Source organism: Strix uralensis, chromosome 3, assembly GCF_047716275.1.
Source record: "Strix uralensis isolate ZFMK-TIS-50842 chromosome 3, bStrUra1, whole genome shotgun sequence".
NCBI lineage: Eukaryota > Metazoa > Chordata > Aves > Strigiformes > Strigidae > Strix > Strix uralensis.
In genome coordinates, this window is record NC_133974.1 from 101,973,008 (window position 1) to 101,991,636 (window position 18,629).

Below are 18,629 nucleotides of genomic sequence, written 5' to 3' on the forward strand. Positions count from 1 at the left end.
ACAACATTTTGTTTCCTTCACATTTTTAAAATGCAGCTTTTAAAAGCATACATGTCAACTTGAAGAAAATCACTTGTACTTACTTGCAAGCAACTTACTCATTAGAATTAAAATGCCCAGGTCCATGTCTGCGCTGAAGAAAGGATATGGACTCTATGTGCCCTCGGAGCTCTCAGAGGCAGTCAGCCCGAGTCAGCCTGGTGTGTCTCGCTCCTGCTTAAAACTCAGAGAGAGAAAAAAAAAAATGTTTTCTTAAGAAAAAAAAGGATCAAATGATCACATCTCAAAAATCATTAAGAAGGGTATGATTATAAAGTCTTTATATACTGCCTGCTTTTCACACATCTTCCTCTTCTTTGAGCCCCATTTTCTTCTTTCTGCAGTTGATTGATGAAAACTTCAGTCAAGCCTTCTCGACCCAAATCTGTCTGACTTCTTTCAACAGTGTTTCACATTTTGACCAAAAGGTTAGGGATATGTTTCCCTGGAAAAAATTGTGAATAGTCTTGCCACTCCATTTTTCCTTTTTTTTTTCCCCAATAGTAGGTTTTAGCCAGTCTTCAAAGAATTTAGTGCTAAAGAATACAAGATAAGGCTCTCCCTACTAAAGTCTGAACATCCCTGGATTCATATATTTCTTCCTGACAGGCAACATAACATGATCTCTGGATGTTCACTATCACCTTCCATATGCTTTGAATTACAAGTCCTCTAAATCATTTTCTTAATCTAAATTATTATCAACAAGAGTGTCTTTTTTTCTCTAAATAGTGCATGAAGGCGTGAGGCCTTATAAGCAGTAACTGAGTCAGCACCAGTAGAAGTGGAATAACAGTATCTATTTTGTCTCCCTTCGATTCTCCTAGTAACACATGCCTCCTGCATGTCCCCGGGTGTCTGTTAGAGCAGGCTGTGGGAGAGCAGCCCTGAAGGGCAGTCCCGTGGAGAGATGCTGGGGCTCTGCTCTCCATAACCATTGCAGAGAGAGCCCATGTGGGTAGCTATGTTTTCCAGGATGTTTGTCTGTGACTGACTGATTAGTCTCTGAGCCTACTCAGAGCTCACCTGGTATGAACAGAAGGCTGCATTGATGACTTATGAGCTGTGGTACAAGTTGATAAGGTGACTTTCAGAGGCAGGGACAAGGTCTTCACTGTGCACCTACCACGTGACCAGGACAGTGGTCCCCAACAGTTACACCACTGGCAATAGGAAGACCTGCCTCCACTCCAAGCTGCTGTCCTCCCTGCACCCCACTCTGCCATCCTTCTCACAGATCTTACAGGAAACTTGGTTGTCACGGCTGGCAGAAGTACTAAGCAAAATACCTCAGTGAAGCAGGGAGAGGCAGGGCAAAGCACATTAGGAATAGTTGTACTTACACTAAACTCCTTTATCTCATGTTGAAAGAACATCTCTCTCAGATTCTTCACCAGTGTCTCACTGCCCATCCAACCCCCTTCACTCTCTATACAAACTTACCAGAGCTCCTCAGCTGGCAACAGGGCCCACTTGTTTTCAGGCTTTCTCTCAGAGTGATGAATGCTCATGGTGGTGTCACTAATTTCACCACAGATTTCTCTTAGATGCAATGTGAGCTGTAACAACCTGTTTCTGGAGCTGAATACATGAGACCTCAGTTTTCCACTTAAAAAGATGCAATGAAGTTGGGGAGAAAGTTTTGAAAAATGACCAAAGAGAAAACAGTAGGCTCAGACAAGATACAGAAAAATATAAGAACACATTTTTATTTTGGTCTAAGCAAAGACCAAAGCTCTCGGCATGTCTCCACTACAACCCTCAGGATGTCAGGCCAGAGGTGATGCTGAGCAGTGCCCACTTCGTTGTCTGGAGTCTGTTCCCAGTGGTGGGGCTAGCGTCACCCCTTCACCGAACCATCACAGAGACTAGGCAGTTCTGGGAGGTGCTCCGAGTCGCAGCCCGCCTGGGGCAATGCGGTGCTGGATCGGACCAAACGCTCAGCACAACCCCGCTCAGCACAACCCCTCGCAGAGCTGCAGCACCCACTGCCTCACGCAGCTCTCACTTCTCCAGATGAACTCAACATCCTGTTTAGCACTTCATTTTGTGCACAGCCAATTGGTTTTCACTGAGGAAATAAGCTCTCCCTGTTCAGCATGACACATACATAAATACATATACACATACACACACGTGCATGTGCGCAGGCAGACATCAGTCGTTTAAAGTCCTGTGGGTGTCTTCTTTCATATTTCCACCTTGTGGCTTGAGGAAGCCAGGAAATGTAAAAAGCAGTCAAAATGTTAGGAGGAAAAACAGATAGAAATGCCTTTTCCACAGAAAATGTGGAGCAGCTCCCAGACTGACTGGCCCAGACCTGCCAGCTCACTTTGCGCCTTGCTTTCCTCCTCCTCCTCCTCTACTGTGGCTTCTCAGGGGTTTCCATGCCACAAGCGCCAGCCAGGCACTTTGCTGAATCAGAACCACTGCTGCCAAAGACACTTTCTGCCCATAAATTCAGACTTTTACCAGTGCTTATTACAGCTATTAAATCCACTTATTGTAGCATCACGCCTCTCTTATTAAGATTTTAATCAGCATTTCCAATGGAAAGCCTTACTCTCAAAGAGTTATAAAACTGCTTGTATAAAGTTGATTACCACTGAAATTCAGAATCCAGCTTCTTGGCTTACAGCTATGTTTCTTTCTTGTTTACTTGATCTCTGTTTGCAAAAGCTGATGTAAATTGGTTTGGCAAGTTTGTTTAATTCCAGGGATAAACAATTCCTGACTTAAGAGGCATTTTTTTCCGGTGCACAGAAAGTGATGGAATTAAATTATACTAAGTTACCCGACTACAACATTAAAAAATTACCATGGATATCTTTCTTTTTCTTTTAAATGTTATTTTTTACCTAGGAATGCAACTAATTTAACCATTCATGTTGTTTTTAAACACTGAGTATTTTTGGAACAGTGTACAGTGCTTAATGGGAAGGTAATCACAGGAGGTTAAAGACTTTAAAAATACATAGCAGCACCTCAGTGCCAACAACCCATATCACTTCAACGAACTGTGCAGTATGTGTTGGCATGATTTATGTAGCAATTTTAAAAGAATCTGTAGTGTTTGTTTATTACCACATCATGATTGATGGGTTCCTAAGTGCACAGCGACACAATCAGCTGAGCTATTACAGTTGGGAGTTTGATAATTTGTGAGTTACAGCCATTACAGCATGTCATTTCAGTCAATTGCCAGAAGTTGTTAGGGTATCAGTGACCTCAGAGAAACCGCGCTGAGACGAGACCTGCTGCTGACAGTGTCACTGTCGGACCACTTCTCCTGCATGGTCACACTGCTGGCCGGCTTCCCTGGCTCTCCTACTCTCCCATTCCCTGACCCTCCTTGGTAAAGAAAATACACCCCCTGCTTCGGGACAGGCAACTGCGTAGACAAAGCCACCACGTACCCCAGAAACACACCCTTCACTGGGAGCCACTGGAACAACCTCAGCTCCTTCCTGGAAAAAGCATCCCAGGCTTAAGTTTACATACAATACCTCTAAGTCTTCACTAGACTTAGGCATTTATTTGCAACACAAAAAAATTGACTATGAAAGAAACTGTATTTATCTTTTATTGGGTTTTTTTTACAAAAATAAACAATTTGAGAAACAAAAGCACATTTTTTTTCCTGACTGTACAAACTACAAAACAGTATGACATTGGTCACTTTAGCATTTACTTTATTGCTTTCACTGAAAGCAAATTCTCTAGACACACCATGCCTGTAAGATGCATTTTGTATAGAATTAAGGCTAGCATTCATTTGACATTATTAAGGTCATTTACTTCATTCATTCTAAGAATTAGCAAGCGGTGCCTTAGAAAACCAAGGATTTGATCATAAAAAATACTAATAACTGCAAGATAGTCATTAAACTAGTACTGTTCCACCAGCTGGATTGCTTTGCCAGTCTGTCAAAGATGTGGCTTCCTGAACAATTCAAACTCAATTCAACAAAAGTCTTAAGCACAGGCTTAATTGTAAGCATATGCTTAGGCCTATCCCTATTCAGCAAAGCACTCGGCACTTGGGTCCAAGTCCCTACCCTTTCAGTGGGACTATTCATATGCTTATGTGATTTGCTAGACCTACATAATGATTCGCTCTTTTAAATTAAAAATTAAACTCTATGATAACATTGGAAGCAAAAATGAAAATTAGCTACAGTCTTGCGATTCTAAACATAACCAATTCCTTCCTTTTGACAAATATGCTGGCACTGCATATTTGATAGCTTTAACACAAGTGCTGATTGTCTTCAGTAACGTTTGCTATTCAGCTTACAAACTGATATGCTTCAGTTGCTCTGTTGTGATTGTACGTGCCCATATAAATATCAGCGTGGAGGATACAGACTTCCCATAGAAATGATCAACTTTCATCCCTGTACACACATGTATAGGTCAGAAACGTTATGCTAACCTTGGTTAGAAAAGCCAGAGCTGCCAGCTGATTTATAACCAAAATTATATCCTAACAGTGTATCATATCTTGTATTTTGCTTTGTTCTAAAAAAAAAAATCACATTTTCAAAATGTTGTTTTATTGCACATTCATCCTGGTCATGCAGGTTATTTCTTTAAAGTTTTGTTTGGCACTCTATAGATTAGAATGAGTAATAGTGCAATTATCTCTCCAGCCACAGCCTCCTTCTACCTAACAGCTGCCTATATTTATACACAAACAGCTCTTGTCACTCACATGTCAGACTGAGCCACTTTAGGTGTCAGTCTGTCACCTTCACATATGTTATCTTGTCAGGATCAGGCATGATATGATTTGAGGCCATCTTGAAGAAGACAAGTTGCCGACCTGCACCGAATAGGAGAAGGGGTGGGGGGGAGGGGAAAAAAAAATTAGAAGTGATGAGCAAAAGGTTGCCTACCTTAAAATATTGACATTTCATATTCTTCTTCAACCTATGCATTCTTCAGGCAATCCAAGACTGAACTCTCTCTTAATGTCAACTGGTACAAACCTGAAATGCTTTTGTCTAAATTGACACTGAATGTGCCCTGGTTTCAGTACCTTTATCTAATTATGGTCAAGATATGGCTGTGCACAGCTAATACAGTAAATGAAGGAAAGGTCTGAAGACACAAATTTCACATGATCTTTAAAAAAGTATTTAAAGACTCTCCCACTGATAAAAACAGGCTTGAGTTCAGGGCTTAAATGAAGGACATTAATTTGATTGTACAGGAACAGAATCACCTTTGCATGCTTGAATCTTTACAAAACTGATCAGTGCGATGTATGTTAAACACAACTTTCTCTGAAATAGCTCTTGCTGGTCACTTTGTAGCTCTGGGTTTTAAACAAGCTGGAACAAGGTTTCAACTCCTCATACAAAAAGCACCAGCAAGGGCTAACAGCCTATGGCACGTGCCATATACACATCCGAGGGCAGTGGGGCCTGGATTTGGTAAGGTTTCCCTCACCAGCTTTTGCGGGAGCCACAGCACAGTTCTTGTATCTCCCCATCCTTACTGACCTGGCATCTTATTCACACCCCTGCCTCTTGCTGAGTACCTGCCGTCACACAGACCTGCACTGTCTTGTCTTTCCTTGAAGCAGAGGCCACAGAGATCCTTCCCACATCTGATTAACTTCCCTCTCTCTAAACTTTAGAAAATCAAATGCTATTTACTCCCAGCCTGCCTCTCTAGGGGGCTCCCATAACACTATTTTCTTAAAAAGTATCATATGGCAAACAGGATGCCTCAACTACTGAGCAAATTTCCATGCTGCGGGTTTCAGGGACTCAAATGCTCATGCATCAGAAATGACACAGTAAAGGGAGTCATAAATAAGACTAGAACCATTGCTACTACATCTCATTTGCTTTTAATATTGTAACCTGAGACAGGAGCTGCTCTAAACTTCCTATGAATTTCCCTGTGCTATAATAATTGGTTTTTTAGTATATTAATTAACTTCAATAGTCTGACTACAGGTAGTCTGACATGATGGCCTAGTAGTCACAGGTTAGCCACAGGCAAGGTTAATATAAATTAGTTTTTTCTAGGTTCCATGAAAGTCTCTGTTCACACCTTCCAGAAGCACAAAAAAGACAGAAAGCCGTAGCAGTACACTGCCTAAAACACTCTGAAACATATGAACTGTCTGTAGTTTCTACTTGTTTGTGATGCTTTCAGAGCTGAGGACCTGGCTAGGCATGTATGTAAGCCTGGCTGTGGTGTGTATTTATGTTGCTCAGCTAAGCACAACTAAAGCACCCAACTGCACACAAGGTAGATTTTGACTTTAAGGTTAAGGCATGTTGTGATCGCAGGTGTACAGACAGAAAGCTGAGCCTCCAAGACCAAATAACTTGCCACACTGAAGTCTGTGGCAGTGCAAGGACTTCAATCAGCTTTCCCAAGCTGTGGCTAGCATCAGCCACCCTTCCTCTCAAAGACAGGAGCAGAAAATGGCAATTGCAGGCAGGGGAGCAGCCCTGTGCGTGGGGAGACGACACACAGCAGTCACGGGATGGGAAAGGGCACGTGTCCACAACCAGCCACCACAGAAGAAAAACTCAGCCTGACTCCAGTGGGGGTTTTATCTCTGGGGAAGATTACGAAAGGACGTGGACTTGGTCCACTGCTCTTAGAGGCACAAACATGTCTTTTTTCTTTACCCTTCAGGGGTTGCAGCATGCTCAGGGGAACACTGCTGGATGAGCTGCCGGGTCCAGCCGCAGGGGCATGCAGCTCCCCTGGGCACACAGGGAAGGGGTGCAGGGTTGTGAGCCGGCTGGGGCACCCAGCTCTTTGAACCCCTCAGCCACTCCAGAGATGCAACTACTGGAGATTTGTAGCAGAGACTTGTAACATTTTTGTTTCTCAGATTGCTCTGGAGTTGCTTGAAAGTCTAGTGCAGAAGCAGCAAGCCAGGGCCAATTCTCTGCTTGATGTCAATCGGCACCGACTGCCTGCCTTCAGGGGAACCACACTGGGACTGCCAGGCCCACAGGCCTTTTGGAAAATGTATTTCTCTTTTCAACGAGTGTATTCTTTTAGACAAGAAAATGAGTTGTGGTAGCAAATGGGATTCTCCCCTGGAACTACTGCTATTTCTACTTCTACATCTACCTGGTTTTAAACCCTCCCTTCTCGCTGTCCTTTAGCCAAAGCCCTACTGCTAGAAGCACAGTGTTCCCACCAGCGACAGGGCATCTCTGACACCAGCCGGGAAGTCCCAGCTAGACGCACAGGAGAACCTGTTTGGTTTTGTGTCAAATTGCAACAACCATATGGCTTGGAAAGATTTATTTAAATCCAGATGTTGGACCATGTCCTGCACATTTAACTGCAGAAACAGGTCACTGGCTTTTGCTGTTGTTTCTGCTGCTTTTAAAATAAAGTTTCAGATCCCGCAGCTTGGAGACCTATGGTCCATATGCTGTAGCCCCCTGACGTCAGCTCCTCTGAGCCTGTCCGCAGGTTCCTGCTCCCCTGGCAGCTGGCAAAGGGAACCCCCACCAAAACCAAAACTGCCTCAGCTGGAGCTTCAGAAACTATCCCACCTCTAGCTGTTGCTGGTGGCTCCCACAGCCCATCACAGCACACTCCCCAAACTGCATTAAAACACTTAAAGCAGCCAGAATACATGACTGCTGCTGCTTCTGTTCTGCAGCATCCACGACCTACCTGTCCAAGTTGTCTCGTTAGTTAGGACGAAAGCTTTGCACTGGGAGTAGCTGTCACAGATCTCAATGGCTTCGTTGACGTCAAACACGGAGAGAAGACAGCCCTTATGATGGTAAGATGGCCAGCATCTGTAGTTCTCATCGGGAATAAAAGCTTCAGGCACCCGTCTGTACTCTGCAAATAACCAGAGCAAAGCAATTGTTTTGAATGCTCCAGCAAACTGCCCGTTTTTAACAAGCAAGGTTTATTATAACAACTTAGAGGCAGGATATATGATGGAAAAGGTGACGGCCTAGACTGTACCAGCCCTGGTTTACTCCCAAACGTGTTTATAGCTCTGCACCTTACTTTTCTTTTCCTTTCCTCCTTTCTTCTTCTCACCTTTTTTTCCAGAAAGCGTCTGTAAATAAACAGTCTGTGCACAAAACCCTTTCCCCTTCCCCACTGCGTAGGCGAGGCTTTGGTTTTATTAGGAGTTTTACAGGAAGAATGTCCCATTGAATAAACAGCATCCACTTGAATGAACTGACTCACTGTCCTAGTTCTTAACAGTGAGCGGGATTGTCGGGGTGAGACCTGACCAGGCGTTCCCAGCCCTCCCTCCCCCTCAGAAGAGCATGCTATTTTCCTCCAGCTCCTTTAGAGATGGAAGAAAAGACAGGCTTTTAATTAAGCAAACTTTTTTTGCTTCCTCAGATTAGCACAAAAGGGGAGTCGCTTGATGGGCCTCCGAAGAGAAGAAAAAAAAAAGTAGCGGGAGCATGTCAGCGCGGTCCTCGCCCAGCGCCTCCGCGCTGCCCTGCCGATTACTCCTCTCCCTTGGCTGCCGTTCAGTCTCACTTGCCTTTATGAGCTGCCTCTTGTTCTCTGTTCACAGCTCCTCTCACTTTCCCAGCCGCTGACAGGGGGTTCTCTAATGAATGCATCAGCAAATTCGACTAATCATTTATAAACATTTCTATTTAGCATCCAGACGCACAAATTGATGGTTCCCCCCTGTCTCTCCCTGCCACATCCTTTTCAAAAAAATAAATAACATTCTATATTTCTTCTAATTGTAACTATTATGGAAACCAGACCTGCCGGCCCTGACTCACAGCCTATTCTTAAGTCACTTTGGTTCAGACATTTTCTGCCTGACATTGCAGATTCAGCCTGCTAATATTTCAGGCAGCACATTGTATGAACACCACCGAGTCAGAGGCAAGTGCGTCTACTACTCTAAACCGCCAGTATTTCAACTGGGAAAAGAAGTACACACCCACAAGTGCTCATTCACACCACACAGTCTGAAATAGTGGGAAATGAATGCAGTGAATGCATTTTTCTTTAAGCCTAGCTCATTAAAAGCATCATAAGAAACATTCACAAACAAGAGGCAAAATCAGAGCTGATCATGTCCCACTTAAATCAAAAGCAAAAAAGTTTTCATGAATTCAGAAAACACAGACTCACTCAGACAAAGAAAAAACAAAACAAAACAAAAAGACAGTTTACATTTCACATGGTCATGTCTCCATGAAAAATATATATGTATTTTTCTGAAGAAAAGTCACAGCATCAATCAAACTGCTACTGGCTGGATTTTTTTTTTTTTAATTTCTGTATAAACTGTAGAGTGTAACAATAGCTGAATGTAACTGAACAGTATTCTCTTATCTATATTGTACCTCACACCCAAGGTCAGTAAAATGGTATGTGCAAATGGAATGCAAAAAAATTAATTCACGATTGTCAGCATCATATAAAACTATCTGTTTCAGTGTGCGTGCCACGTTGACTGGATATAAAACGTGACTACTCATAACTTCTCTGCATGGCTACAGAAGCGCCACCTAACACTGCACTGTGACAGAGCCCACACCACAGAGGACGTTCACAGAATGAGGGCACTTGCTGCAGCACAAGAAGATGAAGCATCTGCCTGATTCTCCACGTCAGCAGGGAGCGTGCCCCAACCCCTGGACTTTCCCGAGTGTGCTCTCAGAGCCTGCAGGGCTCCAGGCCAGGCCCGAGAAGGAGCTGCAGAATCCCTCAGTATGCCGTCAGGGCACTAAGCTGAGCAGACCCACGTCACATAGTGTATTTTTCTCCATGCAAGACAGAAGCCCATCTGGAAGGCCCTTAATTTGGATTATTGTTCAATTTTTAAACTCTTCTCTGCACATATGCCTGTTAATATGCCTATAGCACTTTCCTTCTTCTCAACACTGTCAGGGGTTAGGCTCTCAGCTGACATAAACAAATTTCAAAAGAGCAGCAGTGATTTATGTGACCTCAGGCTCTATGAGAGGTAGGAGATAAAGTTCTCCCTTTCCATTGACTTTTTCCAAGGTGACTGAGCCTGGTAAATCATTTGGGCAGCTCGGACACATTTATGGATGGAGTTGGGCCAGCAATAACTGTGATGGTGAGGTCCTGGCTTGCGAGTGCAAGAGAGGATGGAAACCTCCACGCCAGTACTTAGGGTGGTCTCATCATGCAGCAAAGCCCTGTGGCTGTCCTCACCCTCCTTGCTGCTCCCTGCCAGCTCCTACACAAGGGAAGCCACCACCATCTGCAACGACTCATGGGAACAGGGTAGTGTGACAGGTACACAGCAGCATGACTTACAAACAAAGAGCATTTTCCTTGGCTGGGAGATCACCAAGCACCAGACAGGTGAAAATACAGCCACTGGAGTCTAAGTAAAAGCACAGAGTCACACAGGCTGCACAAAGGCACCTTCTGGCAGCTCCCTCAAACTGGCACAGATTGCTCAATACCTGCAGTCTGGGGATTGGAGCATCCTGCCTACGCTGCCTGTGGGGAGGGGAGTGGGATGCAGTGAGGGGGAAAGGCAGGAAGGCAGCCCCTCTCCCCATTTGCATGGCAGGCAGCAGGGGCGGCTGCATGGGAGTGCCCTCCCCCAGGAGCATCCCAATGGGCAGGTGGCCACAAGAAGCAGAGAGCAGGACACCCGATGGCCCCACACCCTGGCTCATGCTCCCAAACCAGCCAGGTGTTCCCGCCACCCCAGGAAGCCTACACAGGATCTCCCGTTAAACTATTACAGTCAGAACTGATCAGAAACTCACTGCAACACCAACCAAGCGCTGGTCTGAGGAAACCACACTTCTCTCCAAAACTCACTTTATCTCGAGCAGAGCAAGATAGCTGCCTTACCCGTCCACATGACAAAGGCAAATATCCCTGGAATCTCTTGTTTACACAGCGACAAATTAGGGAGCTGACCCCTTAGCCCTTATTTGTAGAAGCTGTGAAGACATGCACTCCTCTCACGTGAACTAGAAGGATGCTCCTGAGAGATGCCCCTCTATCAAGATGTGCCCCAGCAGTGACATTAGCCCCAGCCCACAAGAGAGCTGGGCTTCCCCTACACCTTTAAATGATCATCTTGATCACTACAGTTCAGTTACTTGCTCCATTAAGCAATACTCCACTGGTTTAAAGACAGCTCCAGCTCAGGTTTTCGCCCTGCTAAGACCTGAAACTTGCTTAAATGGAGTCCATGGAATTTGAAGGCTCACAGCAGTAAATCACATCATAAAAAGGTCAAAGTTCTGGTCAATTTCCAGACTAATGGTGTTTAAAACCAATAAATACTTGCCTAATACTATAAATGCAGTCATAAATTTACACTTTTGCGTACATACACATAGCTTGACACACAGTACATGAAGTCTAATCAAGGTAATGGCAAGAAATAGATCAGAGAAATGCAAGACGCTCCTACCAGTATCACAATGGAAAAAGAATCCTTTTCTCCATCTATTGGTTTTGTGAGGATTGAAGCAAATAAATGCAATGCAGTAAACCTGATCTTGATGTCACTTACAACAGATTTACTCCAGCTTCACATATGGGAGCTGATTCCCTGCTCACAGTTATACAAATAAACCCTATTAGGAAACATTTTTCCTGCCCTGTAAACATTTTGAAACTTCAAAATATCTTGCTATGCTGAATCTGGGCAATCCTCAAAAGTTTTGAGATATTTTTAATAGTTTTAAAATATTTTTACAAGTTTGTTCTGGTCAATCAAAACATGCTGTTTCCATCAGGCCAAAGTCTTCTCAGAAGTTTCTTACAGTGCTAGCCAGCCCCCACAACGGCCACAGTGATCTACAAACTGAGCACCTTCTTGTGACAGGTAAGAGAGGCATCTTTAAAAGCAATCTGCAGCATCACAGACCAGTGCAACAGCTATAAAAGAAAGCCAGTGCTTTAAAATCTTATTCTAAATTGTTTCCATCAAAAATCACCTGCGTTGTCCCAAAGCCGACTACAATCTATAAACATACTCATTTACACTGTACTAGACTGAATCATATAAATAACTCCACAAGTATATAATAAACTATGTGAAACCGCCTGTGGTTTCCCCCTTTTAGCTTGTTTGAGTCACCCTGAATCTGACTTTAATCAGTCCTAATGACCATTTATTTCAGCCACAGCAGCCAGATTGCATTTTTACTACCAACTACAGCTACTCATTGGAAATTTGCCCAGTTCTCTTTTCTAGTTATCACCTGCCAATACACCGTGGGTCAATGACACAGACACAGTAATGTTCATCGTGGAGAGAGAAATTATGCTGCTCCTTTTCCTCCCTCCTCTTTACCTCCACTCTCGAGAGGAACACTGGCAGTCGCCTCTGGATTTGCTTTTAATTGCTTTGCTTACAAGTAAGCAGAAAGAGCCTAATCTTGCCAATCTCAGCAAAAAGTGGTATTGAGCAGTGTTTTGATCTACAAACAGTCCCCACCGATTGCCAGGGAGCTTATGGAGAACATAATCAGATCCTAAATAGACAATAATACACTTATGTTTTTAGTATGCTTCATTTTATGCTGAAATTTTCCTCCTGCTTCAATACCTCACATTTAAACATGCTTCTGACAATGAGCCTCGCAAAACCGTATGTGCAGTTGCGCTACGGAAAGCTATTTTTTGGTATGTCTGAGAAAATGACATGCTAGGCGTATCCCGTGTGTCTCTGCTTTCAATCATTTCTGACGAATCCCAACTGTTTGGAAGGACAGACAGGCCTGGCAGGACACGGGTTTGCCGTCAGACCAGGAGATAGCCCTGCTTCTCTGGTGAGTATTTCAGTCCTTTGGCTCTTTCCCGCGTGCAGGCTGGAAGCGAAGTAAGGCTTGCCGCTTTTTATATGCTTCTATTGTGCTTACAGTAGAGCCATATTTAAATCGGTATGCAGGCTGTCACCGAAACACAAATAAATAAGGAGAAGAACGACATGTTCCCTTACATTTTATTCCCATTAACATGACACAGCTGGAGTGTTTTTCCTGCCTCGTGCCCCACGTCCCAGGGCCGCTCACCGGGCTGCGGAATTGCTCTGCACCCGTGGCCACCTCTGTGCTGCACACCAATTCACTGAAGGCAATGAGCCCAAATTAGTGCCACAGATGCCTGTAAGCTGCATCTGGCCCACTCGCTCATAAAAACAATGATGCTGATGATGGATGAGCCAAAAGGTGTCTAGGGACACGTGTGCGGGGAATTTATGCTTAAAGACAGATGCCTACAGGATTTGTAAAAGACAGTCAGTGACTTCTTTAGTGTTCTTCAAAGGAGCTGAGGATCAAACCCACCAGCAAAAAGCATTTTGCTGTACGTTGCCAAGTCAGACCTGTAGAAGTTTAGCAACAGCAAAACACGTTGCTCAGTGAATAGTGTATATGGTTTGCACGACAGTGGAGACACGTTTGAGCAACCACCAACTGGTCAGTATCCAGCTATACAGCCCCACTGTATTTCCAGTGCTGTATGGGTGCAAAGCAACCTGCTCCTCTATCCCTCTGTGTGCTGGGACTGCCCAGCTGCTGCTGCGAAAGCCCTCTGTGCAAGGCAGGGCGTAGAGGGAGCCTTTCTGCCCATGCTCGCAACCCTGTGCACCTTTCCCCCTCAGCTGGCCACCAAGCAGCCTGAACGTCCCTGGGAAAGAAACACAGAACACACGAGTGCCAGACAAAGCACGAATATGGGCTTCAAGGACCGGGCTGGAGGATATTCCTCCAAGCACCTTCAGCAGCATACTTTTAGCCTTCACATTGTGGCCTGCCATAGGATACACAAACTGCCTCAAACAATATTCCAGCAACCTTGCAAAATTTCTCTCTCGCATATACACATGTGTATGAACACCACCCCCCCACCACCACTCCGATTTCAGTAATTCTTGGGTGGATTTACAATTTCCTAAGCAGGTTGCTATAGTGATCCTGCAGAATATTTTTTTCTAAACACTGTTGTACTGTAAATGTTTACATACAGCATAATCCTGCCAAATTGCCTTAAGACAAAGGAAAACACAAAGTGTCTTTGCTTTATGTCCAGCCTTGCAGCTTTTTTAGCACTGAGAATGTACTTTCAACTAACAACAGCAGCTAATTATGCCTTTCTGTGGGCTTGCACACCCTCAGGCCTAATAATGGGTCATCTATTAGCTTTAATGAATAACAAAGCTATCCGATTTACTAGTGTTAGCTGATTTCACGCATTTCTGAGTAAATTCTGAGTTAACTGAAGGGCTGGGGCTTAGCTCAAGGGCCAGACACCCAGTTGGTACAAATCAGTGTCACTTGATTGAAGTAATAAAAATGTTGATACTAGGGCAGGACTTTACTGATGAACACCAGTAGATTTTTTTTATAGTCCTCTTAATCTGGATAATTAATGGAACGATTTAATCATTTTTAGATAACATACGTCAGAAGAAATACATGGTTCCTGTTTAGTTCACATTCTTCTGGATTCCAGCAAGAGAGACCAACAGTCAATGGAATATAAAAGTATTTGTTCATGGTGTTGTTTTAAACACTGTAATGTTCCTATATCAACATTAACAGTAGTGTGATTTATGATTACAGAACACATACATAGCTATCAAATGTCTCCCGCGCCTCTACTCTGTTTCTAAGATACTAAAGCAAAGTCCAGAGCATAATATAATTTACAGCACTATAAAATCTTTTACAACTGAAGCACAGTGAAAGCTTAATATCCAAGACCTTCTGTAATATGACTATGTCATCTTGTTAAATTTTATTCATGGGAACACTAGGGTTGACAAGAACTTTCTTCATGTCACTTCCCTACTGATTATCAATATTGCCTTTCTGCACACTTCATGGTGCTCATAGGAGGAGGTCTTCCTTTCAAAAACATAGGTCCAAATAGATAACAGACTGTTTCCTGAAAATTTACGTTTTAGCTATGGCCTTAGATAACTTGTCCAAGATGATGATCTCTTCTTCCCTAGTATGAATTTACAATGCTCTCTCCAAGACAATGTATAATTCAAAGCATTTAGACCTAAGACATATTCTGAAGACTGTTACCTGAACCTTCTGTGGTTTCCTTTCCCAAAAAAAGAAAAACCAAAATCTTGCAATTCTTGGATCTGGATTCTCTTCTAGTTCTGCTTTTAGGATTTCAAAATAGATCACACACCAGAAAGGCCTTATTTTGTCACAACCCTTTAGATGTCAGAGGAGACTGGCATAGTTAATTCTTGTCATTTCTACTGTTTGAGAGAGCAAAAGTCCTGGGAGCCAAGTCACCTTGTGAGATTTCCATCATCTGCAGTAAAATCGATGCGAACTTGTGCCTGCTCAATCTCAGCACACCACCCTATGAACACAAAGCTCTGATTAACTCTGATCCAGCCTGAGAAGCAAACCATCATCTCTAGTTTTATCTTAACCTAGCACTCTCCTTGAACTTTCATTATGCTGTAGGGTAAGGCAGAAAAGATTTTTTAAAATCCCATAGTCTTAAAAATGTTTCTTTGCTTTCAGAGTAACACAGTGTCATCCTAGACCCCAAACAGGGCTAGAGCAGCATCTCAGCTGACAGCCTGGGAAAGTATCAAGTTGTGCCTTTTCACCCTTCTCTCTTCATCTCCTACCCACCAAGAGTTATACAAAATATTTGTCTGCTCAGCTGTTCAGCCCTGATTTCAGAGGTCAGGACACCAGCTCAGCTGGGAACATCCTGACAGCAGAAGAGGTTGATCACTTGGACACCAGTCGCTTTCAGCACCACTGTCACCCCCTCCTGCAACTTCACTGTACCACAGAGGTATTTCCCATTCCATAATCTCTGGTTAATTTCTAATTAATACTTTCTAATTCCATAATCTTTGGACTGAGAATATTAAAAATTAATTCTAGCATGGTATTACCAGACAAATACCAGTTGAGGAAGGAATATTTGGAATAAAAGTGATATGAATGGGTAGGTAGGCAGATTTGCACCCTCACAATATGACTTCTTCATACTTTTCTGGCAAGGAAAAGGAGCCTTAAAATAGAAATAAATTACAACACCTTTTCTGTTTGGTTAAAGTAGCCTTGGAACAAACAAGAAACAGGCCTGCACGTCTTAAAGGTGTGGCAGCTAAGTCTGAAAACACATCTCATCTAAGTGTAATTCCCACCAAGATATCTGATTCCTCAGGCTTGCCATTGGTTGAGAACATTTTCCTATCAAGTAATTCAATATCACACTCATGGTCCTTAATGTAGACTGGCAAAACATGTTACGCAAAGCATCTACAGATTTTCAACATCTTTGTTCATGCTATAGAGTGCCTAAGTCCATGAGCACTGTCCTACAAATAAAAAGGGCTCCTTGCACCAGAAGGGTGTTACTAACCATGAACATGGGTAGTGGATTCTGCGTTATATTATCCAGAACTCTACGGAATTAAACTAACACAAAAAAGTGTAATTATTACAGTAGCCAAATATACATGGAGCTCTGCTCCATATTAGTAGAAACCTGCACTGTTACATTTACTACCACTGTCCTAAGCTTCCCTCCCTGAGATTCTTTATAAACATGACAGCCCTCTAAAATACAAAACTTCATCTTGTCTTGATACGGCAGTTAAATCTGGAATCAACCAGCATCACAGAAAAACTTCAGCCCTCCTGGCACTTCTTCAACAAAGGACGTGTTTGTACTATTGATTGTACTGCTGAAAATAATTTTGCTGTGTTGACAGGCATCACTCAGCACAGATTGTGATGAAAAGCTGAAAATTAGAAAGTTAAATGAACACCTGCAACAATCTTCCTGCCAATTTTACAACAAAATAAATATTGAATTATTCTGATAAGTGGGTCAAATTCATCCCTGGTGTCATGGCCCTTTGAGGTTAACAGCACTACGACAGGAATGAATTTGGCTCCCATGTCTCTTTCACAGAGCAAATGCTTCACTGAACTTTCAAACCCCCTGTGCCAACATTCATCTTCATTTAGAACCCATCTTTCCCTCTTTACTGAGCTTTTGCAGCAAAGCCATAATTTTCCTATCAACTTGCAGTCAATTATGTTGACAGTTTGACATGAATACTGTACATACACAAAAATAATTTGCAAAACAGCTTTTTCAATTGTTAGACTTAACAGTCATTTCCATCATACATAATCTTCTTTGACATGTATAATTCCACCAACTATCCTTCCGGGAAGAATACACATCCCTCCGTATCATAGCTGCTTAAATAGCATTTTACATACCTGTGGTGCTGCAGAGATTTTATGAAAAAGATACTATTATGCAGCTTCATTTTCATCCCACCTTTTTTTTTTCTTTTTTATTCTATTGCTAGCAGACAGCTCAGGGACACCTTATTTTTCTTTTGCAAAGCAAGCAAAAATTTTATTTTTTCAATCTAGAAGTGCTTATGTAGCAAGAAATAAGTAAGTCCCAGGAAATCCAGAGAGGGCTACAGCGTCTTGATTAGATTGTCTGCAACTCATGTTTGGGGAGGTTCTGACACTCTAACAGCAGAGAAGTGTGTAGATGTGATGAAAAACATTTTCTGCACATCTGCTACAGAGAGCAATGCTCCATTGGATTTCCTTATCCCTATTACAGCCTGCGCACACCTATGGATGCGCAACTACCTCATTTAGTAAGGAGGGCTTCAGAAGGCTCCCAGGAAAGAATAAGCAGATAACAGATAATCACATGCATTATTTCAAGGGCCACTGAACCCAGTCTTTTGTCTGTTTGCCCTTTCAAACCTCAAAACAAAAACAAAATCTCTGATTTTAAGTTTTGAGAAAGACCACTTTACCAGCTTTCGGCATCCGGGTTGTGTTCTGTAGGTACTCTCCACTCTTATACAGATTCAAAACTCTCTCTAGCTGAGCAGCTGTCTCATCTATTCCCCAGTGAAGTTCTCCTTTAAAAGCACAGGAAAAGAATGAGTTAGATGAGGAGCACATGACAAAACAAGGTTGCATTCGAATAAAGCCCTGAGCATCAGAGCCCAGCGGCGCCCTGCTCTGCAACGTTTGTTGTGATGTGGACATGAAGTCCACGAGTTACTACAAATTGGGTTTCATACCTGCCATGAGCCAGGCATGTCAAAGGCAGGCTTGTCCAGCTGGGAAACCCTGGCAGAAAACACTGCAGTGAGCTCCCAACAAGAGACAAACTTTAGCCAATATAGGGAACTCCAAAGCCTTTGCTTGTTACTTAGCTATAGCCCAGCACTCCTCGTTGAATACACACAGTACAAGGTATAAAACTCCTAGAACAATGCTCCAAAACCCCTCAAATCAAATTTACAGGCACATGCAACTACTCTTATCCCAAAGGCCCCCACCTTGGTAATTAGTAAAGATCTATGATAATGTCACTTGCCTCTGACTTCTGAGGTATTAAGCACCACTGGTACCATTGGCAATGGGGAGGTATTCTGTTTTAATCATTAAAATTCCCCCTGCCAGAGTCAGGGGTTCCTCCAGATCCTGCAAGGAATTGCATTCTGATGCAGTTCACTGCAGTGCTGAGGTGTTAGGAGGAAGTAAATACGTCTGTGAAGCCTAGATAAAAATCTCAAAGTGGGATTTCTCTGGTATATGAGGCCATTC

General features: G+C 43.1%; 1 protein-coding gene and 1 long non-coding RNA gene across 2 annotated transcripts in view; both read right to left on the reverse strand.

The window, feature by feature from the left end:
* Positions 1 to 211, reverse strand: part of LOC141941863 (uncharacterized) — a 47,259-nt gene extending 47,048 nt beyond the window's left edge. The window contains exon 1 of the long non-coding RNA XR_012628453.1: positions 84 to 211. This is a non-coding gene — a long non-coding RNA (uncharacterized LOC141941863). The remainder of the gene's footprint in view (positions 1 to 83) is intronic.
* Positions 212 to 3,604: 3,393 nt separating this feature from the next.
* Positions 3,605 to 18,629, reverse strand: part of PKDCC (protein kinase domain containing, cytoplasmic) — a 37,966-nt gene continuing 22,941 nt past the window's right edge. The window contains exons 5-7 of the mRNA XM_074864846.1: positions 17,828 to 17,935; positions 7,708 to 7,881; positions 3,605 to 4,864 (exon numbers count right to left, since the gene is read on the reverse strand). Of these exons, the coding sequence (XP_074720947.1) occupies positions 4,779 to 4,864; positions 7,708 to 7,881; positions 17,828 to 17,935 (368 nt within the window). The 3' untranslated portion in view covers positions 3,605 to 4,778. The remainder of the gene's footprint in view (positions 4,865 to 7,707; positions 7,882 to 17,827; positions 17,936 to 18,629) is intronic.